This window comes from Pocillopora damicornis, chromosome 9 (genome assembly GCF_964200805.1).
Source record: "Pocillopora damicornis chromosome 9, jaPocDami1.2, whole genome shotgun sequence".
Taxonomy (NCBI): Eukaryota; Metazoa; Cnidaria; class Anthozoa; order Scleractinia; family Pocilloporidae; genus Pocillopora; species Pocillopora damicornis.
In genome coordinates this window covers 23341872-23369683 of record NC_142678.1, presented here as the reverse complement: position 1 = coordinate 23369683, position 27812 = coordinate 23341872, and the positions used below count along the sequence as shown (strand labels likewise).

Here is a 27812-nt window from a genome sequence, read left to right as displayed (position 1 = left end):
AAATCAAAGGACTGTTCAACTCCTACGCCTCTGAGACTTTTATGATGAGAGAAAAATAATAAAGAGTGGTTAATGACCACACCCCTAGTAATTCAGATTTCAGCACTCTGCTATCCTCTGTATCCTGACTCAATTCAGTCGTTACCACTGGTAACAATATCTATCGCGATATCTAATATTCGTGATACTTTGACTTTATTTTACATATATACACTACAGAAATTATTTGATTAACTGGAACGGACTAAATGTGTTGGGAGTTTAATTACGGAATGAACAATATCCCCGCATTGTGTTGATTAAACTTTTGAACCAGAACTTTTCTCGGAATTCACAACCTTCCATGCCAGAGAAAAGGATGATATTACAAACGAACTACAGAGACAAAGCCTGTCGTCTTTGTTTTATTAGGTTCCCATTCCTCTTCTGGCAAGGTTCCCATGGCATGGTATGGCGTGGGTTGCTTGCTTTAAATCTACTTGTGGAGTTGACATAGATTCCCGAATTCTTCGAGTTAAAATTTCTCTTATCCTGAAATCTTCAGTAGAAAAATTACTATATGCTTCCCAAATTAAATTTGCCAATGAAATGGGAATAAAGGAAGTGAAGAGATACTTTCTATTTCTCAAAGTTGGTCTTGAAATCGGTGAGAGAGCATTATCGCACAGAGCGAAAAACCTTTATCAAAAAGTTGATCATGTTTTGCATGTAGCTACAGTTTCCAGGGGTCAAGAACGTAAACGTTCTTGTTTCTCATTCACCATTAAACGAACCCATTTTTCTTCTGTACTGCTGTGTCCCAAAAATTCTGGATGAAGATGTTGCATCCGTAAACGGTTAAATCACTACATTGTCCGCTTCACTTTAGTAGAATATTTTCTCTTGGGTGAAACCTGAAATCGTTTCGTGATCGTCATTTCGACTTTCCATCATTGATACCCGAGTTGCCTGATCTAAAAACAGTCTGTTATACTTCACAGGCGGTATTACTCGCCGACAAAGACGGTTTTCGTTTTGATAAAACAGTTTTTACAGCAAAATTAGGCAGTGAATGAAAAGGTCATTATAAACAACGGTTAGTAACGGGAGAATGGAAATCTCACTAAAGTCGGTTTATCTCAAGAAAACTCATATGGTTCGTCAGCCAACGTGTGCATATTACAAAATGTGTTCACTTTTTCATGTGTTCCATCAATCTTTGTTTTTTTTTGTTGTTGGCTGAACATCCATTACAGCTTGAAAAATTGGTTTGCGTCCCAGGAGACAAGCAAAGGAAATTGTGAGTGAACTTTTAAGTGCTACGTGTACATTTGAAAACTCCGGTCCATCATAGAAGAGAAACAGTTTGTGCGTGGCTTAGCTTGCAAATTTTGTGTTCTCGACTTTTCATGTTTTATCTTAGTCTTCACATCTTAAATACTGAGAAAACTGACGGCTGTTGTGATCATCAAGGAAGAAATTCCGATGGATTTATCGACGCTTGTTATCGCACTTCTATAGCTTAGCGAATTCAAATCATCACTACATACTTTTACACTTGTGTGGGCAAAGATTGAAACAACACGATATATTCCGACTTATTCGTTTATTTATGTAGACTGTTGTCCAATTTTTACTTTATGACTGAATTATATAAATCCGGAGAAACTTTGGCTGATTTTCGAGTTCCCGGCTATCATAAAATGATATTGAGCTAAAAAGGGCGCTTGAAGTCTGTGATTAAACAACTGAAACAAGTTGTCAACGCTGGTCTGGTATATATTCTCAATAAGGCCGCCCGATAAATTCCGTCCTTTTTGACCAGTAATAGATCCACCGCGTGTTAAAAATACTTTTATTTACGAACATAATCCCTCTTAACTTCTTACAAGACGATTGAAGGAGAAATAAAAATACCAAAGGAATTATCTCTTTCAGTCGGAAACCAAAACAAGTCAAGTTTGTTTGGTATCACATGAAATGCCAATTTGTTTTCTCATCGGTTTAACTCGCAATGAAAATACATCGTGCGGGTTTTATGTTATCATCAAGAGCAACCGCCTATTTGACTAAACTTAACCTAGATTTCCTTTTACTTAAGGACTCTTGAATTTGGGTGATCCAAGATCAGTGGGATTCTTGACGTTCTTGACCTCGAGGCGATTTTTAAAACTTGCGTCAGTTCCTTTTGTGATCTGAAGTTTATAAGATAGACAGTTTTCCTATTTTTTAACGTCAGTGAAGTATCTTCATTTACGTGTTTGTTATGACTCGATGTCTGAACTACCATGAAGAAATGTGCCATTAGCGTAATGATGATTTGTCTGTTTTACACGGACATCAACGGGTTGAACACAGAATCTTGTGATGAAAATTTAAATACTAATCCAGCGAAAATCAGTTTTCGTCTAAAGATCCCTCTGAGTCTGTAAAAAAGGATAGAAACAACATAATAAAAAAAAAAAACTTCAAAACTAGGAGCTGTACAACACGACAAAGTATAATTTTTAAAGGTGTTTTCATAACACGAAGACAATAACAAAAATTGAATTTGTTATTGAATTATTTATTTACCTGTGAGAAATAAAAGTTCATAAGCGTCCAGATTCAGCTCTGATACTGCGGAGCAATCATTAAGGCCAAAAATGTCGGACACTGTAGAATAAAAATACGCGAAAATATTAAATAAAATTTTTATCACAACACTTCAACGTGAAGGCATGAGGAAAAATTTTACAAACACCACTAACCTGCCATATCTACAAACGTTAGGTCCAGACTTTGACGAATTTCATCAGAGTCATCGCATGTATTTTCAACAGTATTGTCGGTTTTCAGTTTTTCTAACAGGTCAGTGAGAAATTTGATATAAGTTGCTGCCATCCAAATGACTTCAGTCTTGGTTGGTCGTTTCTCAAATGGCGAGAGTGGAATTAACTCCCGAAGATTTTCAATATGTGAATTTAAAGCGTGTACTCTTCGTCTCTCTCTTTCATTTGCCATTTTTCGTTGTTTGCTGACTCCCGTCAATCGAGGTGGTCGCCGTTTCGTCTTCTTCTTGGCATTTTTATCAGCCTTCGAGTCTTTACCTTCAATTTCTTTTTTACCCATTTCAACTTAACGTGACTGATTGATGTAAGTGGAGATGCTGTTGCGGAGATGTTCGCTGTCTCATGGAATGCGCGATATAAACAAATGCAAACAAAATACAACCCAATACAAGTCAAATACAAACAATCTCCTCCCACTTTTGATCAGTGATCAGCTAGATCCAGTTACACCATAGTTACACCTCCACAGTATCAGTCCATGAAGAAATTAATTCTTAGACACGACAAACTGCAAATCACTTGACCTTTACTCACAAAAAACGTTTCCAAGTCATCAATACAGCAATCTCTATTTTTAACGTAAAGAGCGTCAGGAAGGAAAGTTATTGACGGATACTTCAAACAGTTGTAAGGGTTAATTTCAGCTTATCGGCCAGCGATTTGGTTAAAGAGAGGTCATTTGGTATGAAATATATTTACGAGAGAAAATGACCTCTATTGTGCAACAAATCACCCTGATTTACTATATATTGCCATGATGACAAGGGCAACAATAAGAATATTGAGTCTAGCGGATGTCACCGCCGGAAACAGTTCTTCCCACTTAATTTTCTCAATCATTATTTCATTGAGGCTTACGCCTCACTACGGACTTCACAAGTACAGACATGGAAAATGCCGCTGGGGTTAATTAATTGTTTCCCTGAAAAAAACTACTGCTTGTTTCTATTTCAAGCCCACTTTCCGATAACTCTTAGGAACTTGTCTCGTGTCATATGCATTTGCAGATAGCGTGTGGTACGACCAAATGTGACTCTGTTTTAGGATTATCTTCAGTAATTCCGGATACTTTCCAGTCTAAACCTGCAGCATGCGTTTGCCAAAAACGCTGCTCATTTTGACCACCGCAAGGTAATTATTTTAATCTGTTTCTCCTAAAAAAAGAGGCGCATTGGCTCATTCTAGAATGAATTCAGCGGAACAGAAGAGTTGGTGTGCTAGACACGACAAACACAAATTAAAGCCAGCTGAGAATTATATTACTTTGCGGTAAAAAAGTTAATTGTATAATGGAAACTTAAACATTTCAAATGGGCACATGCAATAGACCACTTATCCACAGGAAACTCCCACTAGAAAGTGGCTTTTTAAGTATGAGCTTAGGTTAAAAAAACGTAAGTAGAACAGAGTCCTCATTTCACTTAACATTCTAGCTAAATACTTTGGTATGATATCGTAAATGTAATAAATGGTATTTCCTCGTGCTTCACCAGGAATCCACTCGGAAGAGAATAAAAAGAGAAGGACTTGTGAAGGCCCTGTTTTGTCCATATCGTCTTGACACCATCACTGTCCAAATTTTTTTATGCTCGTCATAATCAATATTTGTAACACCCGTGACGTCTTCTACCACAAATGTCCATGGCATAGGAAGATTATAATGAAATACTATCTTGAATGGCCAGACTACCTTGCTGCAGCTTACAATAAGCTGTGTGTATAAAATCATGTATAAATATCAGTGGTCGGGGAGTTTGTCGGTTGAGTTCCATCGGTTCATTGACGACCTGAATGTTGACCACGTCGTTATTTTTCTAAACTTAGACTAATAGATCATAATGAGTTTTGGTAACTAGCTGTACTCATAAAAGCCACATTCATTTCTGTGGATTTTGGCTCGTAGATTGAGTCCTTCGCAGTTGACGTAAGGTAATTTGCGGTTGTTTTGATGTCTGCGTTTTCTTAAGAATTTGGCCAGTTTGGTGTTTCCGGAAGGTTTGATGTTTACTAAATCAAACTCGTAGAGTCTTAATGGAAACTTTTAATTTATCGATGTACAAGTAGAAAAGTCACATATTCATGGTTCAAACTTAACTTCATAGTTATAGGGTATGGAGGATGGCTTCAAGCGTTCTTATTTGATAGTAAGAAAAAAAATGAGAAATGTAATCGCATTATTCGTAGATGAGAAGTACGTGCTGATAAATAGTGAGCTGGCTGGTTTTCAATATAATTTCGGTGATTAGAAGAGTTATTTTTTTGTTTTGACTGTTTAACTTGGGAGTGAGAATCAAAAGTTCAAGTTCACTGTGCTGACTGATTATTCAATCAGATGGTGACGAATAATACAGATGGGAAGCATTTGGCTCAAATATTTGACAATAAAATTGAGTTTGATGATCCTTTTTGGTGAACTTTGTTTAAAACTCGAGTTCTTTCAATGAATCTCCTTGCTTATTGCTCATCTAAGGCTATCAAAGCCATATTTGGATCCGTGTTTGCCTAGCTTTTTTCTTCAGTTTCATCATGATATAACTCAGTGTGATGAAACCTAAATCGCTTGTTATCAAAGCCAAAGAAACTCTTCTTGGCGCGGTGCCTAACTTTCTTTCTCTAACTTAATGTTACGATGATGAAGGAATGTTGGAGGTTTAGGGACTGTTGGGAAATAAACTTTTCCATAGTTAGTAACTTGCCCACACGGTGTTATCTAACTATTTTCAGTAGATGCTTAAAAACCAGGGTATGTTGTGGTTCAGCTGCAGGTTGGAAGAAGCCGTCATGATTCGAATCTTAAATATGCTAAAATTAAATTCAAATTTGCTTATTTCGGTACTTTAATCTTTGAAACGCGTTCAATGCATTTGATCGTGGAAAAATGTTTCGCATAATTGGGTTAACCCTTTAACTCCCAGATCAAATTCGTCATTCTCCTCACTGTCAATCACACAATTCTTACAGTGTTAGTTCAGAGAATTTATTATTGGATCATCTAATTATCCCCAAATTGATATTTTTCTCTATTCTCATCGCTTATCTGGTTGATATTGTATTGATATTGTAAGGAGAAATTCTGTCTTGGTCACTCATGGGAGTTAAAGAGTTAAGTTAAAATGTTTATTATTTACAGCTGAAAAAGTGTCTTTGAATCTGTATGAACGAGAAAGATCTCTTGTCAAAACATAATCTCAAATGGGACAGTAGCTGCTCCATCTGCTGAAGGAGTTCGTCATAGCGGCGCGGCAAGATAGAAGAGTGAGGTGTTTTTGAATGCATGGGACAAGCATTGGCATCAAAGAAAAACGAAAATAATCCCATGGCGTTTGAAAGAAGTAGACAAAAAAAAGCGAATGGAATCGAAAAACATTTCATCGTGCTTTTGAGTCTGTTGCGTACAATTTTCACTTCAAGAAACTACTAAAAAATGGCTACAATCTTTCGAGAGGCTGTTACGTTGCCATATATGATAGGATTTCAGTAATTTTATGAAATTTACGCGAAAAGTATCAAAAGTCTCCTTTCTAAATCCGTACTGGTTACAGCAGCGGTAAGAGTTGTAATAGCTCAGTTAAGGCATGGAGTATTCTGATGACAAGTGAATCAGTGAATGTAACATAAAACACTGTCTCGAAGACAGAAATGCATAATTTTATAGCCTGAAGGTTGACAATGATCGATCATGATTTTGTTATTCAATCAACCTACAAAAAACATCATCCAATTTACCCCAAGTTAGTCACTTGCCCTTTAGATTTGATTCATTCGAAGAATTATCGAATGGTAAAATTGAAATGTTAGGACCATTTTCTCTACCATCTGTCCCTAAAGAAAGCTTTTCTTAAAAAGGTTGGAGTTCATTACAATGCTAGAAAGAAATAAAGGACTTTTGTCTTCTTTGCTATCCTGGCTCATTTCAAACAAAGCCTTGTTTGACTAAATAAGAATTTCATTGCACAATTTACTTGTAGAAGCGCTGTTTTATTTTGTCGTCAATTGATCAGCAGGCAGTATCAGTTTAACCTTAAAGATAATGATGAATTATTAGCTGATCAAAATTCACAGAACATTTAAACCACCATTAAAAACAGATTAAATAAAAATATCGCAATTTGCATCTAAATCAAATCAAATGATATAATTTTAATTGATGAGCAGTATCATATGATTGCAAAAAAGAATATACATGGACTAATGTATGGAAATCAGTAGGGTTCCTAGCTTGTAATAGCAAGACACCATGGAAGAGAGGCGGGCTTCAGAGTCTCCTTTACTCTAATAAGAAAGTGTTAACTCATAACAGCAGTTTACTGGAGATTCAACAATTGGATTGTGAGATCAAGAATTTTATCGTGTGGTACTTGTGGAGTTGTTTATGAGAGGGAAGGGAGAATCAACTTTCACGCATTCAAAATTTTGAGCTCATAATCAAATTGTTTTTATCGTAAATCTACTATGGTTCAAATCGTAACGACATAACAGGATTATGCGGAAGAGTTAGCGAGTAGAGTAGCCAGTCAGATTGCAGCACATAAAATACCATTAGATTTGCCATTACACTGAGAATCCAGGCCTCGAATAGCTTTTTTTTAAACATTCATTCAAGAAAAACGTCTTCTCTTCATTTTCCCAGTGATGTGTTTTTCGACTAATAATTCTCCTGGCGCAGTTAATATTAAATGCAGGCGACAAAAGAATTCAAGTGTTTGGGGATAATTAAAGGGACACTGCACACCAAGACCATGGACAACAAACGTCATCTCCATCAGCGGTTAAATTGAAAATGACCCTGAGAAATGTGATAGAGAAATTTAAACACAGAGAGCGAGGACAATATACTTGACGCAAAGACAAAACTTTGTTTGCCTTTCTGCACCAATGAACATGTTTTCGATTCGTTACAGAATTTTCGAAGCCATTGAAAAAAAGTAAATAAATACCTACTATACGCTGTGAAAGTAACAACGACAAAATACTCTCAATTTTTCAAATCTTCTTTGAGAAGGCAAATGCTATGGTTTTGATCGTCTCTTTTAGTACATTTAGAATGACACTCAAAAAATGCGATGAAGAAATTTAAACATATCGGTTTCTAGTCCAAACATCATATGGTGAAATATTTAGACTCCCACCAATGGCTATTTTTATTTAATGTTATTCCTGCCGATAGAAATCGCGTAATTTCCGTGATGCTGGGAATGTTTTTAATGTTATGTAGACCTGAAAATGTCAAAGGAAGTTTCAAGATTTACTAAAATGAAATAGAAGTAATCAACAGGTGAACGAGACCTTTGTCGGAGGTTAGTTTAGCGATAAAAAAAAACGTCCGTAGTATTGTCCTCGTTGTATCACATTGTCAGCACTCTAGGGAATTGGTGGGAATAATTGCCGAGCATGTAATCAAACTGGAATGTTTACGAAACACAATTAAAACAATACGCATCTCTGCTAATAGGCATTAATTAAATCAACTGAAACAAATCTGCCATAAGCAACTAAGTAAAAACATGTCCTTTTGGAAAGAGACACTCCAATTCATGAATTAAGATCGTGAATTATGACTTGTCACTTAAACAATTAGCTGGAATTTTTTTCTTCCTCTTCAACTCATTTAAAATTTAACAATCTGGCTTTTTATCATGGAAATTTAATTTTAGCTTTTCTTGATTAGGAGCATTGATGGTGTGGTAGGAAGCAGATTTGTTATTTTAAGCAGCCCACAGCAGTTTTTCTTCATTGTTGATAAATAGTCCCAACTTTGAATAAGTGATATATAAGAAAGCAAAGTGACGGCTGTGTAAACCAATCTCTTATATATTCCTCTCAGTTTACTCATTAATTAAACGGAAAGATACTGGTCGAAAACATTCTATCAGAGTAATTATTATAAGGTACCACTTTTTGACTCCTGAGCTGTGCGAAGAAGGCAAATTATAACTTTTCAATTTAAGTTTTTTTAGGACTGGACCGGCAGAGTAGCAGCTGCTAGTAAACCGCGCTTTGGTTCTCACCATTTGAGTTGAATTCTGGGATATCTTAAAAATTTGCCTGTGTGGCTAGGTTACTCAGTTATTTTCAATGTAGCAGCGTTCACAGCTGAACGTCTTAACAAATTTGAAAACCAGAAATGTTTCAAGGGTTAGGTTATTCCGTGGATTCTCAAACCGCATTAAGTTGTGAGTTTTTGCAGTCTCTTCTTCTTTTGATGGTGGAGCTTGAATGGCGAGTGACCCTTTCTTGCCTTAATCACTTCGTTCTACAGACAGAGCTTGAATAGCTGTGAGTTGAAAATTACGAGACTTTTATATATTAGTTAACCTCAAATCGTTTGTTAGACCGTAGATGAAGAGCATATCAGAAATTAAAGATAACATTTACCGGTCTGCAAATCATCGAAATGAAAAAGGCGTTACTTACTCTTAGCCGGTTCAGCTTTAATTGGCGACGGTCCTAGATATTCGGTGTTGTTCTAATGTGAAGTCAATTACTAGCATTTTCAGTAATCGACTCTGGAATTTTAAGGCAATTTCTCTGATAGAAGTTTCCGTAGGGTTCGTAATTTTGAATTGCAGGACCACGAATGAAGCAGATTGATTGGTCAATTTTGTTGTTAACTCGCTTATGAATTAAGCTCCAAAATTTTAGTCTGGTTCGAGGTCATGACCTTTGAACTTCGTTGTGCCCATTCTGCAAGCGATGAGAGCCAAATATTTTCCCGTACGATCCGACCTGAGTAACTCAATTAGCATTTATCATTTGACCGTTGCTGTTCCTCTGTTTCATTTCGTATTTATATTTTCATAGGATCTTACGGCTTTTTCCAGCCCTAATCGTGCCATCACGCACGGCCCTTTTTCGGCAATTTCTTAAAATAATGTTTCTCAATAAAACCGCCAGAGCGTTACCATACGGGTATGACTGTGTTCAGTTTCCTTCATCTCCTTTTGCCTACACAGTTATAATGAGGGGTAAACCGGGAATATATTCATTACAGCTCGTTTTATTTCCTTTGTGCTAGTTTTGCTAACTTCTGACTACCAGTTACTGAGGAAGAAGCAGTTAATGCTAGGCTTGCGGGAGGCTCTTACGCTTGAAATCCAAGGTTACAACAAAGTTGACTCAGAACGTGATCCTTAGAGTTTGTGGTTGGCGGGGGAGGGGGGGAGGTTTCCTTTTAATATACACATGTTTTATGTAGTCGATCCTTCGAAGTACGACTGGAACAAAAAGCTTGGCTCTTTACTGGGTACAAGACAGCTTGAACTGATGAGTGAATGATTGACATAGTTATATGTTCTCGACATAACAGCTTAAGCTAAACTTCTTTTCACGTGCACTCCTACACTAGACAAAGCTTATCGTAGCGCTGGTCTCGATATATTTTTTTAAGGAAGATCTTGTCTCAAAATCCCAATTACCTTTGGTGCTATTTTTAATGAGTGCCCCGGCCTGCATCGAACTATTAGCAAGCACGTGCACGGTCAACTTAAATCCGAAGTATAACCAAACAAAATAACAAACAAAAGATTAGGGTTAGAATCAGTAGAATCACAAGAATTTCACATCACAACACAGCAGCAGTCTAGGAACGTGCACGTAAGGTAGTAAAGTTAACTCCAAGAACCCATCAATAGGAACAAAGTAAATACTAAATCTTGTTCCACGGGGTCCTTTTGTCCCAGTAGTAATCGTGTGTCCTCATTCTTCATTTTCTATTCATGTCTCGCACGGCTAAGTTTTCTTTTAAATAAACTCCATTTCAAACGCTAGAAATATTTCGCGTTAACCCACGAAAAAGTCGGTAATCCTAGCGTGCATACACATACCTGTCTGGAAAAGTTTCCATAATAAGATGATAGGGCAAGGTCATAAACACATTCTATTTAAGAAAAATTTGGCATGAACCACAAGAAGATTTTCATGTTTTCACGTACTGTCCTCGGTTCCTGCACATCAAAAGAGCTGCATAACCATAATAATAAATCAGTTGAAAATTTGTTGAAACAGTTCATCATTACCGATCTGTTTCAATCTTCTCCATCCTTAATCATTCCTGTTCATGTTTGTTTCATTCTGAACTCTTTTGTGTTTTCTATCTTAGCCAGCTCATACTTTTTTGTCCTCTTCAAGTTGGAGGTGAATTTGCTTGCCGCAACCGAGAGAAGCCTTAGCTGGAATAAATGATGACGTGACATCCCAGCTTAATCCCATTTTCCTCCAAGCTCCTATTTTCCCCTTTTTCCGGTGAACATATCATTTTAAAAACTGTAACATAGCTACAGCTTTGTTGACGGGAAACGAAAAATTGTTGCATGAAGAGAGTTGGCCTTTGTGCATTCCTTCTACGTAAACGGAAGAGCAATTGTAGATACACCGCTACCTGTAGTCACAATTCCACTCTTGACGTAGAGAGATCCAATTTATGTTTAGAAAAGTGACTCTTTGGATAAGCCGTTGATAGAGGGTCACGCAGTGCCACTTCCGCGACAACAAGTAACTAACGTATCCAATGACACGGATTACAATCTCCTGATCGTTGCTGACCCTACGAGGTATGTTTGCTTAGATTAAGAATTTGAGAGAAGATCCTAATCGTGGTTAGCTCGATAGCAAGGCTGCCAGAAATGTTACATAGTATTAGAGTCAGCACAAAATATCCAGATTTGTTAACTGGATTATTTTTTCTTTAAGCAAAAGCCGGCTAACTTATTGGATAATAACATCATCGAGTCGCAGCCAACTAGACTCCGCTCTGACGTACATGACATGGTCTTTAATAACTTAAAAATGCTTTCTAGGTGATAGTGATCAACAATCCGGTAGACGGACCGCTGTCTTGGTTTTAAAAGAAAACAGATCTTTTAGAACAAATTAAATTCTGGAAGACAGCATCATGGAAAGTGAAGTTCCAGAAGAAGAAACTCCAAGAGCGACAATTTCAAAGAAGAAAACAAAAAGACGAGGGCGGCGCCTTACTGGTTTAAGCAAACAGAGGAGAATCGCCAATACGCGCGAAAGAAACCGAGTCCATGTCATAAACGAAGGGATAGATCGCTTGCGAGATCTCATTCCTCTCTTTCCGAACGAAAAAAAGCCTTCAAAAACCGATACTATTCGTTTAGCAGCATTGTACATATCGCATTTGACAGAGCTTCTGGAAATGGCGAATACAGAACACGAAGAGATGATTGGTAGAGAGAGTTTGGACGAAGATTTGTCAGTGACTTCACTTGAGTTTGACCCGTTCGGTGTAGAATCTGAAGGTAAGATAACAGTTTTGTAATTCATTTGTGGTAAACTTATGTACGCCTGCATTTTGATGAAACTATAAAAGTCTATTATCCAAGGGCGTAGTAAAACAAAAATCACAAACAACTTTTTAGAGCATTTCAAAATGTTTGTAGCGAGGAATGGTAGGAAGGAATTTGTTTAATTATGAGGGAAATACTACACCGCTGAACTATTTAAATATATCGTAACAGTTCGTGAACTTTTAACGGCAACTTTACCTGTGTGAGATAAGCTTTTTTGATATGTAAGATAATTAGAAACTGAAGTTCATTTCTCTTTTTGTTTTGTGTCAGAATTGACAGTTTTCTTTTGGAAAGATGATGAATTAAGTGGTAGCGATGGTGGCGGTCTCTCGTCCGTATTTTAACATCAAAAGTCCAAAATCAGGCCAGAACAGCAACTGAAGAGCAATAAAATATTTCTTGGGAGTAAATGTACCTCAAGTGCATGGAATGCAACTTTCATTTATCCGTGAGAAGTATTGTTGTTGTTGTCATGAAAACCACGTCACACTGCAGCCTTTTTTTGTCACCAAGATTGTTGACTTACTCTTCAGTGGGTGGCATCAAGAAATCTTTACCTCACGAGAATAGTCACCGTTCATCATAGCCATAAAATTTTGGTTTTCCAAGTTAGCCTACAATGCGATTAACTTATCGGATCTGAGTAGTTTGAGCTTTTTTTATATCAAACTATTGAGTGTTTTAAGACACGATAACCATCTTACTTAAACAAGAGGCGCCCTCTTGCGTCGGAATAAGCAAGCTAAGTAAACAGTGTAAAGTAAACTCACCTTTCCTAATTTAGCAAATATTACCTGTTTCACGATAAACCCGAGTCAAAAACGCCGAACTGTGCTCGCCACTGATCGGGCGCATAGTGGAAATAAAGCAGTCTCGTGTTGTTTTAAGGTTTGCATCACTTCCGTGCTTGTGAAGAATGGACGGGTATCGTGCGCGGAGCAAGTAATAAAATCAGAATTGTGCAGACTTGTAAGCGTCTCGGTTTTTCTGTCAATTGCTTTATTTGAGGTAATTTCGGTAGGTATGTTGTCCAGGCTTTAGTTTATTTAATAAAGTCGGAATGCTTAGCGCATACAAGACAGCTGTCGCTTGCAGCAGTTGACTATTACTTTCTAGAAGGTTATAAGCCTATTTCGTTCAGACTGTTTGTAAAGGTTTGAGTAATAACTAACAATTATGCATGAAAATAGATTACGAAGCTCTTAATCTAATTTTGAAACATCACCTGACGTAGAAGCTTAGGGGAACCTTTCTCACTTTTTTTTTTTTTTTTTTACCAGCTGGGATCAGCTTACAAACAAATAAATTCAGCAGAATTTTAAGTCTGCCTGTCAAATTGTACCTCTTATAATTGATATCATCCTACTCGATAGGATTTAAAGTCGTTGCTAAGAAATGTCGTTCAAGGGGCTAAAAAAATATTAAGGTTATTTTGCATAATCAACTTACTCTTGTTATTGATACGGGATAAGAAAGCTCAAAGGCTTAAACTGACGCCTCATGTCTCTATATTGGTTTTGTCTTACGCAAAACAAAAAGACACGCTTATTTTCACATTTTTCTCTTCCATGATATCTTCACTATTGCTTTTAAATTAAATCTCTGTAGTTAAGATCTTGATTCATACAGTCTGGATTTAGCATCATTGAGTGCTGTTCACTCGGATAGTACGTGTGCTTGAAATGCAAGCGTACTTCCGAAGATACTTTACAAAGATTAGGTAAAAAAAAAAAGGAATCATTTGGTTATCAATAAATAGTTCCTAATCGAAACTGTGGTTCTAAAATACCATTGTGTCCTAAATCGTACTTGACATGAAATGCTTATGTTGTTGCACCATCGCCAACATCTTTTCCTGAATGTTACGAATTAGGTTTTGAGCGGCTGCTATCCTCCATGTTATCAGGAATTCGTTTATTACTTCGTTTCCTCCATTTGTCTTAGTTACCTCTGATACTTCACGCATTAAAGCATCAAACTAAAAATTAAGCGACACTTCATTCATTGCAGCATTTTTGTCAATTATCGCCGGTTTTTGTGTGGTTTTTTTTTAGTCAGGACTGTCCTATCTCGTCACGTCACGTTGAAAGATAACTTAGAGTGACCCAGTTTTCCAGGTCATTTCTGTTTGGCTAAATCCCCTGTTTAACCTATGAGGACATCTGTTCTCCTGGATCTTTTCAATCATCGTTTGTAAGTGCTCATTTAGCAGCAGTGTTGGGTACTTTTACACTGATAAGCTACATACAGACAGAGCTGTACTCAGGATTGCATGACAGTACGTTGGAAAATGTGCTAATGAGACTCATTTGTTCACACGTCTGTGATGTTTTGTTTAATTGAAAATAAGGTGGCACTTCACTTTACAGCACGTTGCACGATGATCCCGAAAGAGAGTCATAGAACGAACCGCCAATTACAACATTTCAGAAATTGAATGAGAAGGCAAATGGGAATGTAAACTTGCACGTTTTGGGTGCTATGAAGACAAATGTCCAAGTATTTTTTGCTTGCTTTATCTTTCATGTAATATCCACTGGGTTAAATAACATCATTTACGACCTTCGTAGAAGTTTTAAAATTGAACTCGGAGTCCTCAACTTTGGGCCTGTTTTAATTAAACGTCAACTGAAATATCTTCCCTTCGGTTATGTTATACTAATCATCAACAAACATGTGACCAAAATAAGTCGGACGCACGACAAAGAATAATGGCTCGTAAACAAAACTTTAATGAAATTGATCTTGAAACCAATAGAGGCTGATGGCGGTCTTGTTAGTTTTATATACTGTACGACTATCGGAAGCTCACTTATTGATTCAAAATTACTGAAATTATTCATGACCTTTTCTATAGACTGAACTGAATGAAAATAGGTCCTAAAATAACAAAATTAGTGGGGGGGGGGGGGGTTGCTCTCATTTATACACCGTCTGTCAATTGCGGTTTTTCCTGTATGGGCACAAAAGCATCTCATAATTATAAAGATTGTCCTCTTTTGGCTGCTGATCCAAACTGATCCAAAGCAAGCAGCAGCTTTGCTCAGCTCACGCTTTTAAAACTTCTTCAACCACATGTATAGTTTCCGTCCTTTTTAAACATGACCACTGTTTTAGGTGACTCGTCAGGATCAAAAAAATTTAAATCAGACAGAAATCTAAATTTGATCAGGAGAAATCGATATAAATTCTTGATTATGCAGTCACACATCAGCGTTTCCTCCAAAAAGGATCGATTGAACTTAAAACTTAAAACCACATTTATTTGAGTGAGGTTACAATCATGCCCGGAAGGATGAAGGTCCAAATTAAATGTATCATGAAATTGAAAGAGAAACACATGACTTAGAAGGAAAACCGTGAGACAAGTTATTTCTTTTCGAATGTTGAAGGTTTCTCGAGTTCATGCCGTATTGGACCACACCTAATGACCTGAACTTATTCAAACCCCTTTTGCTCAGCCGCCGTTGGACTTGCTCACCTAACAATTGTTATCTTCAGGCTTAAAATCAAATGCGGAGAAGCTTATCGACACATCAGAGCGTACGAAATAAACTGTTATGATAAGAGCTGAGGCAGCCTCTAGATGGTCCTATTTCGTTGAGAGAAAGCCAAAGAGGAAAAAAAATTGGCGTAGATAATGTACCGCAAAGTATGTTTGATCAACTTAACTTAAGAAGCAGAAAGGAAGAAGGGAGTAAAGAAAACTGAGTGAAAATGGGTAAATACGACACTGGACTTGCAAACTTACAATGTAGGTTGCTACTCCTTAGCAAAAAAATCCAGCCGAGATAAGAAGGTAAAGTTTAAAAACCAAAACTGCCCAATTTGAACATCAAAAGTTGCATGTCTAAGCTCTCGCTTTGCCAAGTAATAATGTGCAAAATCGATCTTTCAATAATGCCTCAATGTTATCAGTGTTTTTGTAGGCGTACACAAGGTAACCTTTAAGCGAAATCAAGCTATCTGGGAATCTGTTTTACGTAGTATTGGCTCCTCTTGTCTGAGTTCCCAGGTTACCTGTAATATCACAAACTCACCGATCTTAATTAAACACATCTCCCATAAAGGATCATTCAGATTAATGATGCAGGATATTGTTCATTTCCGAAAGATAAACTGAGATAAATCAAAACGTTGTGGCGAAAGCTGTTAGGTTCAAATTTAAAGCGTGTTACACGGAAAGATCAAACAAATGTTTTCATCGCAGAAATGCTCACAAAATGTTCTACAGCTTGTTCGTGGCTGCAGAGCTTTTTTCCAAAACATGCAATGACTTTACTTTTATTGACTGAGTGCCAAAATGGCAACCTATGGAAACGATTTGAGTGCTCGTTTCAGTAAAGCCTACAAGCAAACCACCAACGGACTGTCTCCAAACTAGAACTGATCTTTCGGTATCAGCATAGTTTGATATGAAAATAATTTCCAAACGTATGCATGAATGAGAATTTACTAGGCCCTAGTATCATCAAGGCGGATGGGGATAAGTTTCCTTCGGCTGAAGTAGACTAAAACCAACCCGCAAAATTTCAAGAGTGGAAATTTACGTGACGCATACAAATCCCTTTCATTTGTGTGATGTTTTTAAAGCAAATAAGTACGAAAAGAGAGCAAAAACAATAAACTTTGAAAGGTCAAAGAGTCATTTGCACGATGAGAGCGTTTGTTGTGAGCGGCTGTCGTGACGTCATGTCATATCAACCCACAAGTTTTTGAGGCTGGAGCTCATAGCAGCGATGACACACAGGTACGGTGAGCATGTAAATGATTCCAAACCTTAATATACTAAGCTAGAAATATTGACCTAACTAAAATCCACATTTGAAGTAAATAATAACCACAAACTTTAAGTGTTTTTCAATTATAGCATGAGGGAGTTCGGTCTTCTTTCGACGCAATGCACGAGTCACACATCATCAGTACATTATCATAATGGGACATATTCACGATTTACTTTAATCGAGAAAAAGGGCGTTATTTAATGTGAGAGTAGCTAAAGAAAATAAACAGTTAAAGGAAGTTTACGATGCTGTTGTGCGTGGGATGGACCAAAATGCGGTCGAAAGAATGTGCATTGAGCACGAAATACCCACACGTTATTCAGAAGTGCGATAGTAAGCCTTATCTTGTATAATATCATGTGTTTATGTTTCTGGACTTTATATAATCGTGTCAGATGAGTTCCGTTCTGTTGTCTTCTTAAAATGGAAACCCAGCTGACAAGCCAAGCCCTGGAATGCTGCGATAAGTAACTCGTTCAACGATATCCACGCCTTAGTTTAAACTCACATCAGTTACAAGCAGTTCAACCAAGCACAGCAGTCAGCCATGGACACTACTATAGCGGCTAAACCTGACAATACTCAAGGAAAAAAGAAAACAAGGAGGCGAGGACCTCGTTTGACCGGAGTCAGTCGACAAAGACGAATGGCTAACGCACGTGAGAGGAGCCGCGTGCAAACCCTTAATGCACACATTGAGAGGTTGAGGGATCTAATTCCACTTTTTCCTGGGGAGAAGAAACCCTCCAAAACGGAGACCATCAGACTGGCAGCAGTATACATTTCCTGTCTGACTGAGATTCTCGAGAACACACCTGAAGGTTTGGAAAGAATTAACCCAGACGAGCTACTTCCAAGCCTTCCAGGATTTGAAGATGGTTGGAGTCTCTCTGCAAATCTTCCACGATTCTGCTTTGACTCGTTCTCTGATAATGAAGGTACATATGCACCTTGAAGTTTTCACTCAATTATTTGTGACGGGGGCCGGGGATAAGTGTCATCAGCTCGAAAATCTGGGAGGTCTGATAGTTTTACAGTTCTCGTCCGTCATTTTCAAATATCGTGACGGAGTGTAAATTGTTGTTGAACTTTTTTTCCAAATTTTCAATGCAAATATTTATGAATCCGTGAGTTCGGGAATTGAATGATGTGTACAAAGATAACAGTAGTCCGTTTTGAAACATGTTTACTAACAATAATTCGGTTTTCATTGTTAATGTAAACAATATGTATTATCATTTTTAACACTTCCTCTCTTAGTTGTCGCGGATTGGATCCGCTCTTGTTGACTTCCAATCAAACCTTAAACGGTCCCTCAAGCAAAAATCGAAAAAAAAATTGAACTTTCATTGAAATGTTGCTTGAAAGTGATCGCACATTAATTTGTTGATCTCTTATCACGAAAGGCTTATGGTGAAATCCTAAAAGCTGTATTTGTTTTGTTTTGTTTTTAGTTTATATGAATGCATCTTTTATTCTAATTTTTTTCAGACAACTTACTGGACCTCGACCTTGGTGAATACCTTTGGGAGGAATACGAGTAGCACTCCCTTGTGTGGGGGAGCACAAAGGTTTCACAGCCATTAAACATGATCCACAGGACACTTTTATTTCAAATCTTTCATCCTTGTACGACAAACCACTTATCGGTAAAATTATCACCTATTTTATCAAGTATCTGGGACAATCTTTGGAATGTGTGAATAAGGCACACAATGACTCCAAGTGGTGATTCCTTATGTGGCCAGTTGGTGAAAAGAAGTTATGTCACGGTAGTTGAGCAATTTCCTACCACGCGTAACATCACGCGGATACCTCAACCCCAACTATGAGAAAAAAAATTGATTGACACTTAAATGAGATAGTAAAGCACCAATTAGATTACTATAAGCTAAAATGAAAAAAGGAATTTTAAGGATGGAGATGATTAACTCGGATTGCATGCAATGAGTTCGTAAAATTGCTAGATCCTTTTTCCACAAACCGTGACTTAGCTTGTTTTCGTCTTACATTCGTTGAGCTTGGAGATGAAAAATTTAGGCTATCTTGTAATCCGAGCGACAAAAGAGTTACTGACTAAGTGTGCTCTTGATTCAGTTCAAACTTCCACTTGTTAAATTCGTTTCCAATCGCACAAAATAAATTATGAAGAATATATTGTTAAGTTGATGAGAGTCCAGGAATATATTTATCGCGGGACTTCCAAGGAACATTTGTAAGAACGATTTCTCAATCAACACTTGTGCAATTATGGGTATTGATAAGCTAATATCATTATATTTCAATAAGATATTCTATTAAAATCGTGTAGCTTTACGTTTGAAGCATGGTACTGCACCTATTTTGTGAAGTTTATGATTTATAATGTTTTAAAGAAATTACCCATTTACAGTTGGATCTACGTTCGATTTCTTGATGTAAGCGGTAGGCATCGTAATGAACTTGAACTTTTTATCTTAGTAGTACGAACTGACCTCATCACGTTCCTGGCCGAGAGCCCAGTGGCGGCGAGGAGAACATTTCAATCATGCACCACTGAAACTTGTAAAAGTGCTCTTGGTTGTAATCCAGTATAGAATTTTGAGGTCGAGGATTACCTTACAAAGATTTGATGGAGATGCTTGCGTTCTATCCGTGACCAAAACCATCAACTGGCAACTCGTCAGGCCTTATCGGTACCCTCCACCTGCACCTGGAATAAAAAAGACTACTTTCGTTTCCTTGATGTAGGAAGAGATAAAACAAGAGATTTTGTTTGTACCCGAACGAGTTTCCCCTTGAATAGTCGCTAAAGATATTACACGGGATCAATCTTTGAAACCCCTCGCACTTCTATAGTTAAACTCCTGCTATTTCTTCCTTTCTAAAAGCCCCCAGATCTTGCTCCTGGACGGAGTCTCATGATCAGTAATTTGTTTGGTCCTCGCTGACATGATGAGTTTGTATTGCGTTCGATCTTTGTTTGAAACGGCACTAACGACGGTTTGTGATGACGAAGATAACGGAGATATGACTGCGAAAGCTGAACAAGAAATTCCTCTCACAATGGAATCTGTGACGAGCCTAGTATAACTAATCTAGGGGAAAATTTTCCTCCTTTTTTTTCGATCCAAGTGAGGTGGGAGGTGGATGGGAAGAAGGAAATAGGTTATTCCCGAGTTTTCCCGAATAATGATTAATGATGTTCTTCCGTGACTTCCTTACAGTATATAAGCTGGACAAGGTTTCGTTTGGTCCAAGACATCAGTCTGAATTGTGGCCGGCCACAATTTCCGATAACACTCTTAAAGACAACGTCCGGAATTCCAGTCAGAAGATAAAGTCTGGAACATCAGAAAGCATCTTTTAACGGAGTTATGTGTTGATGTAAAATTTTCAGAGATATAACGACAGTCAAAGGCATACAAGAGCATGAAATCTTGAGTATGGCCTGGAATAGTGTTTGGTTTGGAATAGGAATAACGCCACTGCACTTTGCTATTAAAAGGATTTCGTCACGCCAGAATCGAAATAATAAATTGTTTTGTTGATCCAGTCGTCCATTGTTAGTTTTCATACGAAATTGCAAGCCTATCTGATTTTAACTTTAGAATTTAAGGTTGTACGTACTTCAAGGTTAGAAAGCTTTCTTAAGCCGACCACTTTCACAGCACTTTACCAATATTGAAACTCTGGGTTCAGGAATCAGTCGACATGGAAAGGCTAAGGGAAAAAATAGGGGAGGGAGAGATTTTCATTAGCTTGCCGTGTAAGGGTTCAATTGATAAGCCCCTTAAGCAGAGTGACTCTTAATAGAGACTGTGGGAAGACATACCATCTTCGTCCTTTTTCTGAGTGCGTGAGATTCAAAGCTGGAAAGAGGGTCTGCTTTCACCGGTTATCGTTTGCTACCTTGAAACAGTTTAGTGTTCGTAGTGTGTTAGTTGCAGATCGCATTGCACTAAAATGCTGACAAAACAGTTTTGAGAAGAATCCATTTTCCTTTGGGAACATTCAGTGACAAATTCAGGACATTTTAGAACAAAATTTTCTAGATGTTTAATCCAAGATATCTTTTTTAATTGGCTCAGCGTAATTGATTTCGGAAATTCTAACGCAAACATGAAACAAGATATGGACTTTTGGGTCAGATTTGAAAAAAGTGTATCTGAACATCGAATATTTTGGTGTAGCCACTGGGTATTAAAAAGCACACCGTTATAACAGAAGACAAAGTCTGCTGGACAGAGATATGAAGCCGAAAAGTGAGGTCACCCGAACTGGGTCGATTCAAGTATTCTGTGAGAACCCAAAACCACCCTGATAATAAAGAAATTACCTCCAAAGTCTGTAAGAAATTGAGAATCTTTTTAAATACTGTAAACAGATAACCAAGCGTGCCTTTGAGTTTGTCACTAGCCATAGAAAAGATGCTGTTCACATACGTTCGATGACCTCGCAGATAACCGCAATGGGTACAACTGATCAAATAACTTAAGCCATGGCAAGTGTTGAGGAGGAAAATGAAAGAATTTCATCCAGAGATAAGGTACTTTCTTTATCTCCAATAGAATAATATCAATCTTCCAAGCTATCTTGAGTTCCCATTTGCACCCATTCTTCATAACAATGGAACCCTTCGAACAGGATATCACCCAAGGGTTATTAAGCGATTAAAAATTCCCAATTAAAACTTGTCATTCAGAGAGTAGAGTGTTTAGTATGTTAAGTATATATTTCTAAATGTAGCAAATTCGAGCTGAAGTCAACCACATTGACCTTTGAGTATAAAAGACTTAAGTGTAGCAGATTTTGATTCTACTGTGGATCTTGCTTTCCAAGCCTCGATCTCTTTTTCGTAATATTTGTAATAATCAAAGATAACTTGCTGTCTTCCGCACTGGTGATCATGGGTATCAGTTCAGGCACACAATCGATCAAAAAATTGTGATTGGCTGTTTTTTAAACACAGCATTTAATCACCGGAAGTATCAAAATATCTTTTGTGGTTTTCCTATCTTAGCGAGGACATAAACATGTTTTAAAATTGCTTGATTGATTAAAAGAAGATGGATACTTATGATCAGGGACCGCGATCTCTTTCAGAAGAAAGTTCGAGAACAAAATCTAAAGGAGGAGGATTTCAGCGGAAATATAACAATGCCTTTTTTCCTTTTTTTTTTATTAATACCGACCAGAATTTAAGGGGCTCAATCCCCTTTGCGCAAATTAAAGAAAAAAACAAATTGGCACTGGCTCTTAATAATTTAAAGTTCAGGACCATTGGGTTTTGGTTACTTCAGAACTCTAAGATTTGATAAAGTCACCGACATTTTATTTAGATATTTAGATTTTTCCATTTAACTTTGCACCGTAATTTACTGTAAACACATTCATCTGACGTGTAAAAATTGCATCTGATGTTTGGAAACTCCATATCAATTAGCCTCTCATAAATGTGGTTTAAATGGAAAAAAACTGAAAAGTGTTCGATGCGTAGGTTTGAGAGATAAGGAAGCCGCCTTGTTATAATCCACTCAGGAATTAGTACACATAGGATGGAATTACAATTTCGTTAAAATGTTATACTAGAGATATTCATCCTTATCCCGACTAATGCTTAATCACGTTAGTTTGTTGAGAAAAAGAATTCTGCGGTCTCATGCACGTATGATATGCCTGAATGTCAGAAATATTTCTTTGTCGTGACTGAAACTCTCCTAACACAGAATTCACTGATCAGTTTCCAAACAAACAATATCCTTGCGTTGGCGTGTAGGTAAAAAAAATACAAAATAGGTTAATCTGATCATGCCGAAGCGTTGTTGATAACAGCAAATTTACCACCGAAGTCGGAAAACCTGAAGTTTTCAGTGTCTTAGTCTCCAGAATCTGTTGCCTTCAGTTACGATCATGTTGAACTTGGTTTAAAAAATAATTACCCGGAACTGCTTTTTATTCGAAATGATGCCTCTAAGGGACCGGTCATTATTTATCGCCTGGGGGGGGGGGGTCGGAGTATTTAGGGGGGGATCACATGGTTTTTTGAAGACCTTTAGGGGGGATCAGCCGTAATTGACAAGCATAATGGGGGGGATCAGACCAAAAAAAAAGGAATTTTAGGTCTGTTTACCTCGACAACTATCGGGGTGCATCAGAACGAAACAAAGAGCAAGCGCCCGGTGCAGCATACTTCCGAAAGACCGAATCGTTTATGGAAGACCACTATATTCGTGGAGAACTTTTTATGGAATTCTGTCGTGATGCCTGTAAAGAGTCAAGAGAAGAAAGTTCCAATCTCTGTTCCTGGTGTTCTAACAATAGATGGGTCGGTCCAGAAACGGAAAGAATTCCGCAACCTGTACCAGATTCAAACAATCCCGGACATTTCATGGATATCTATCAGACGGAATCGACGGGCAGGACACCAGATGATTACCTTCCAAGAAAATGTATTAAAGATCTGTACGAGGAACATTCTGACAGTATCAGAAACGATCAGGATACCATGAAGAGCTTCTGCTCAAAATATAATGTGGAAGAGAAGCACGTCATTGCATATGTTAATCATTTGAAGGATATTGAGATCCGAAAGGACATCAGAACAAGAGCAGCTCAGGAGCGAAGAAGGCAAGAGGCCGAACGAACGTACAAGGACTTTCAATGGGATAACCTCATCGAGGGTGGCAAAGTTGAAAAGTTGCGGGTAAGAGAACTAGACCTGTATCTCAACAAGCATGGTTTGATGACTGTGGGTCGGAAACTTGACAAAGTGAAGGCCATTCGATGTCACTATTACCGACAGAATAAAGAGACTGTGATAACAGAAGAACTGTCGAGTGATGAAGATGACGTGGAATCCGAGGATGAAGAATCCGAAAGTGGAGAGGCAGAGAGCGACGATGACTATGTTTTCGTGGATTTGGATGAACAGCCTGAGATTGGCACTTCCTCGACAATTCAGTTCGTATCTGACGAGCAAATATTTACCGTTGTGGTTCAAGGTCCATGAGACGTAAGTACCACTATTAAAATATCACTTGCATATTCAAAAAGTTATTTGGCGGTGGCTGGGAGAAAAGGGGGGGGGGGGATCATGAAACTTTCCACTACCGATAAGGGGGGATCTCTAAAAAACTAGATACTCTACGGGGGGATCAGGTAAATGCTCCGATGTGACAACAAAAATACTCCGACCCCCCCCCCAGGCGATAAATAATGACCGGTCCCTAAACTAAATGAACCTTTGCATGCCAAAGCGATGCAGAACGTAGTCTAAAATTAGATGCGACACGAACTGCATGCGATAGTTGCATTAATTTTCTTGCTTCTCGATCGATAGTTAACTTCAGAAAGACAATCTTGGTGTGACATATACAATCCTACGCGATAACTTAAGAGCAAATTTTTGGGTTCCCACCTTTCTTTCAATGAATACGATGCTGATAGGCTTTGTCGGGGAGAATGAGTTACCCCACAGCTTAGAAAAAACAGTGTCGCTCAAACAGCTTCCTTCGGACTCTCAAACTGAGTGGGAAGTAAGTCGACAGGATTTCAGCTGGGATCGCCGAAGCTGTATTGTATATTCAACTAATCATGAACATTAAATTGTGCTATCTGGTGAGAGCAGTTTATTTGTTGATTCAGAGAGTTGAGGTGATTGGATCTAGCCACATGGCAGACAAATTGATCTATTTCTTAGCCTTCTACAAAACATTGGTAATTGTCCTCGCTGAGGAAAAGAATTTATTTAGGCTTCAGTTATTAAAGCGGAGCTCAAGGAAAATTGGATAATTAAGATTTCCTAGCGAAATCAGTTTTCTGGTCTTTCTTCAATTAGTTTAAAAGGGAAGCGGCAATGTATACGTGGGAATCTTTTTTAGCAAAGCATCAAGTCTCCTATTTTTTTCCAACTCTAGACTCAAGCTTTCTAACACATAATCCATCATTACTTTGAAGATTACTTTCAACTAATGAAAAAAGTGCTCTATATAGGTCTATGCTACAACAATTATTTATTTCAAGTCACAAGTGACATTGGTGTTTGTAGGCAAAATGTTGGCAATGATGAAGCACCTATGTTACCTTCAAGTCACATATTGTGGGCGTGGAGAAACCTCGAAATATGAGCCAAGAGTTAATAACAAGAACAAAAATAAATTGGGTGGAATGTTCAAAAATTTACTTTCGATTGCACAAATAAACATGATAAAAGTAAGAACGTCAGGAAAGTTGAACCACGAGTGTATGAAGATATGGATCCAAGAACTCTTGCTTTCTCAGTCTCCTCCAATGTAGCTGTGAAGGGCGCTGGTGTGGTGGTTTTCGTCTGATTATTTTCTATTGTGAGCCTCAGACTTCTGACATTGGTGCTGCGTTTGGGTGCCTGGGTCGTGCTTGTATCTGCTGGGATTAAGGTGACTATTTTGAAGCCCTGCTTTTCGTGCTTTGTTTTATAAGGCGATGGATAATCCAGTGTGTGGTAAGCGTACACCAAAAGCATCGGTCCTGGCTGCAAAAATGAATTTGTCAAAAAATGGCGAGATTAAAGCTTAAAGTGAAAGGAGGAGAAAAAAATGAACTACTCAAGGACATCTGGGAGCAGCCGAGCAGGCGATAAATGGATCTAACAGTCAATTCGCAAAATGGTTTTAGCTGACGTTTGTATCCCAAGTGTCAAATTCATTCCTTTCGACGTTTTGTATGAGCAATTCAAAAGATCATTCGTGGAAATCACTCTCTATCTTTTCCTATTATTAAAATCATGATGTTGTCAGCTCTTAACATTAAGTTTGTGGTCCTTTGCAATATTTTTTTTTTCAGCGGAGGTACACTTCTAAATCGAGTTATAAGTTCAAAGATCTTTGGACTGCGTTAACTAAAGTTGTTTTGCTCGACGTGGAAAGTACTTTTTCAACCTACCGTAGTTAGTGGGATGATATGCTCATGTTTATCTTAGAAATAAATTCTAATTATAATAATTTGTGATAAGTGTAAAACATATTGGGAGCGCGGAATCCGAAGGTCTGAGGTTCGATTCCTCATGAGGACTCAGAGTTTTTTCTTTGTCCCACAGTCGTGACAAGATGAAAAACTTCCTCTATTTCTTTACCGAGCTCAAAAGTTACCATCTCTCTAATTTTATTTACAAACATGGCGTTATCGACATTGTTGATCCCAGCAGTTTGAAGGACGCGTGTCATGTGAACTTCGTGATGGGCCTCTCTGTGGCTCAGTGGTAGAGCACCGAAGTGCGAAATCCGAAGGTCTGAGGTTCGATTCCTCATATTATATATGAGGAATCTTGTCCCATGCTCGTCACAAGACGAAAAACATCTTACCCAATTTCTTTAACGAGCTCAAAAGTTACCATCTCTCTTACTCTATTTACGAAAGTGTAAAACATGTTTCACTGAGGATCGAACTCACGAACTACATGCCAAAGATATGTGGCGGCTGTCATAAAAGAATGAAGTGGTAATGTCGACTTAAAAAATATTCCTGCATTTCGATAGATATACTCAGTTTATTGGCTCGTAAAAACTGTAATGCTGTAATGTAATGATGGTGTCGAGTAATTTATAATTGAAGTTATCAATACTGCTTAATCCTGACGTCAAGAGTCTCGAAAACACTCCTGATTACTCGAGTAACAGAGTGCTACATTATAAACCCAAGATTTGAAAGGGGAAGGATGTCGATATAAAGAATTAAGAAATTAATTATAAAGAGTATTGAAAAAAATTGATTTGCATAGAATTAATAAGTTCATTCTAACCTTGATTTCAATGTCTTTCTTGTCGCCAGTGTCTCTTTTTCTGTAGAATTCCAAGAATGTTTTGCCGTTGCTTTCATTGAAACCTGTAAGATTATAATCTTGGTATAGATCTGCTAAAGGTTCTGAATAACCGCCGGTAAAACGATCCTGGAGATGACAAAATGTTACAAATGAACTCTTAGAGAAATGAAAAGATGTTATTTTTCTTCTTCAAAAGCTTCATGATTTGCAAAATACTTCTTTCGTTGTATGGTGTTTGACCAAATTGAACGAACATAGAGAAAACTTCAAGCCAGACAGCAAATATAATAATCTTGCATTAACAACATTCTGTGCCTGTATTATGAATTTGTTCATTTTCAAATTTTTTAAAAATAGATTGCTCTCACTAAAGACTGAGAAAGCGAAGCAAATCAGTGGAACCGGATAAGCTGGTGGTTCCTGCCGATTTACTATTTTAAATGCGTGACCAAGGATGGATTAAAAGCCAAAATAATTATTAATTTACCTCGCTGATGCGTTGTTTCTTTCTCGACATGCATACTTAAGTAAAGTATAAAAATCGTGCTACTTTTCTAATTGAGATTCAAAACTTCCAAAGAAGAGAGAGATTTAAATACACAAAGAGGAACTTACGGTGAGCCATCCCCTTCCATTTTCAATCTTTCCAACAATCACATCATAGTTTTTCATTCTGTTGATTTTGTTGGCAAATCCGAAACCGACCCATCCGAGCGTGCTAACCTCCAAAACAAAATGGACCGTATTGGTGCCATCATTGTACACCCAATACATTTTAAATGCTTTTTCTCCATCGAGGTAAACAGAATTTAAAGTTTCCTTAGGATGGACAATAGAAAACTCGAACAGTAAAATCAGAGCAAAGAAGAACAACTGCGACATTGCGAGAAACGTATAGAAAACCAAGGTGGAACATGTGATATTGTCATACGGATTAACTTTATTCGCCAATATTTTCGAGGAAGATATTGAGTCTTTGGGAGTAGAGCCCTCTTTTATACCTATATCGAGTTAATCCTTGAGTTAAAAGCATTTCAGTGTAACCAGAAACCCATTATCAACCATGGTTACCGCTACCACAAAAAAGACAAGTCGTTCACGATACGAAAACTGACTCAAATACGTGTAT

The 27812-nt window shown here is 37.7% G+C and overlaps 4 protein-coding genes across 6 annotated transcripts; 2 read left to right on the top strand and 2 right to left on the bottom strand.

Annotated features, from left to right (window-relative positions):
- Positions 1 to 1820: 1820 nt before the first annotated feature.
- On the bottom strand, positions 1821 to 3221 carry LOC113675909 (uncharacterized). Its single transcript, XM_027192517.2, has 3 exons — positions 2730 to 3221; positions 2554 to 2634; positions 1821 to 2405 (listed from the first exon to the last, which is right to left on the bottom strand). Exons 1-3 carry the CDS (start codon positions 3088 to 3090, stop codon positions 2377 to 2379), a joined length of 471 nt encoding a protein of 156 aa, XP_027048318.1. The 5' UTR covers positions 3091 to 3221; the 3' UTR covers positions 1821 to 2376.
- A 7687-nt stretch (positions 3222 to 10908) lies between these two features.
- On the top strand, positions 10909 to 13893 carry LOC113675929 (protein Fer3). Its single transcript, XM_027192537.2, has 3 exons — positions 10909 to 11359; positions 11606 to 12070; positions 12392 to 13893. Exons 2-3 carry the CDS (start codon positions 11701 to 11703, stop codon positions 12463 to 12465), a joined length of 444 nt encoding a protein of 147 aa, XP_027048338.2. The 5' UTR covers positions 10909 to 11359; positions 11606 to 11700; the 3' UTR covers positions 12466 to 13893.
- A 2885-nt stretch (positions 13894 to 16778) lies between these two features.
- Positions 16779 to 19229, top strand: LOC113675921 (transcription factor ATOH1). Of its 3 annotated transcripts, none has more exons than XM_027192529.2 (3): positions 16779 to 16871; positions 17341 to 17843; positions 18397 to 19229. In XM_027192529.2, the coding sequence occupies exons 2-3, from the start codon at positions 17453 to 17455 to the stop codon at positions 18447 to 18449; spliced, it is 444 nt and encodes a 147-aa protein (XP_027048330.1). In that variant the 5' UTR covers positions 16779 to 16871; positions 17341 to 17452; the 3' UTR covers positions 18450 to 19229. The 3 variants fall into 3 exon arrangements, with proteins under 3 accessions (XP_027048330.1, XP_089039560.1, XP_089039559.1); XM_089183434.1 differs by having other exon boundaries at positions 16844 to 16871; positions 17301 to 17843; XM_089183433.1 differs by lacking the exon at positions 16779 to 16871 and having other exon boundaries at positions 16893 to 17843.
- Positions 19230 to 24503: 5274 nt separating this feature from the next.
- On the bottom strand, positions 24504 to 27599 carry LOC113675920 (DBH-like monooxygenase protein 2 homolog). The gene is made up of 3 exons (XM_027192528.2): positions 27299 to 27599; positions 26663 to 26809; positions 24504 to 25396 (listed from the first exon to the last, which is right to left on the bottom strand). The coding sequence occupies exons 1-3, from the start codon at positions 27563 to 27565 to the stop codon at positions 25058 to 25060; spliced, it is 753 nt and encodes a 250-aa protein (XP_027048329.2). The 5' UTR covers positions 27566 to 27599; the 3' UTR covers positions 24504 to 25057.
- Between the last annotated feature and the right edge of the window lie 213 nt (positions 27600 to 27812).

What these genes read in the sequence shown, in the direction of transcription:
- LOC113675909 (XM_027192517.2), bottom strand. Translation starts at nt 3,090, where the DNA reads ATGGGTAAAAAAGAAATTGAAGGTAAAGACTCGAAGGCTGATAAAAAT. An exon ending in AACGTTTGTAGATATGGCAG is followed by an intron (nt 2,635 to 2,729) that starts GTTAGTGGTGTT and finishes TTTATTCTACAG; the next exon opens with TGTCCGACATTTTTGGCCTT. An exon ending in TGAACTTTTATTTCTCACAG is followed by an intron (nt 2,406 to 2,553) that starts GTAAATAAATAA and finishes CCTTTTTTACAG; the next exon opens with ACTCAGAGGGATCTTTAGAC.
- LOC113675929 (XM_027192537.2), top strand. Translation starts at nt 11,701, where the DNA reads ATGGAAAGTGAAGTTCCAGAAGAAGAAACTCCAAGAGCGACAATTTCA. An exon ending in GTTCGGTGTAGAATCTGAAG is followed by an intron (nt 12,071 to 12,391) that starts GTAAGATAACAG and finishes GTTTTGTGTCAG; the next exon opens with AATTGACAGTTTTCTTTTGG.
- LOC113675921 (XM_027192529.2), top strand. Translation starts at nt 17,453, where the DNA reads ATGGACACTACTATAGCGGCTAAACCTGACAATACTCAAGGAAAAAAG. An exon ending in CTCGTTCTCTGATAATGAAG is followed by an intron (nt 17,844 to 18,396) that starts GTACATATGCAC and finishes AATTTTTTTCAG; the next exon opens with ACAACTTACTGGACCTCGAC.
- LOC113675920 (XM_027192528.2), bottom strand. Translation starts at nt 27,565, where the DNA reads ATGTCGCAGTTGTTCTTCTTTGCTCTGATTTTACTGTTCGAGTTTTCT. An exon ending in ATGGAAGGGGATGGCTCACC is followed by an intron (nt 26,810 to 27,298) that starts GTAAGTTCCTCT and finishes TGTCATCTCCAG; the next exon opens with GATCGTTTTACCGGCGGTTA. An exon ending in AGAAAGACATTGAAATCAAG is followed by an intron (nt 25,397 to 26,662) that starts GTTAGAATGAAC and finishes TCATTTTTGCAG; the next exon opens with CCAGGACCGATGCTTTTGGT.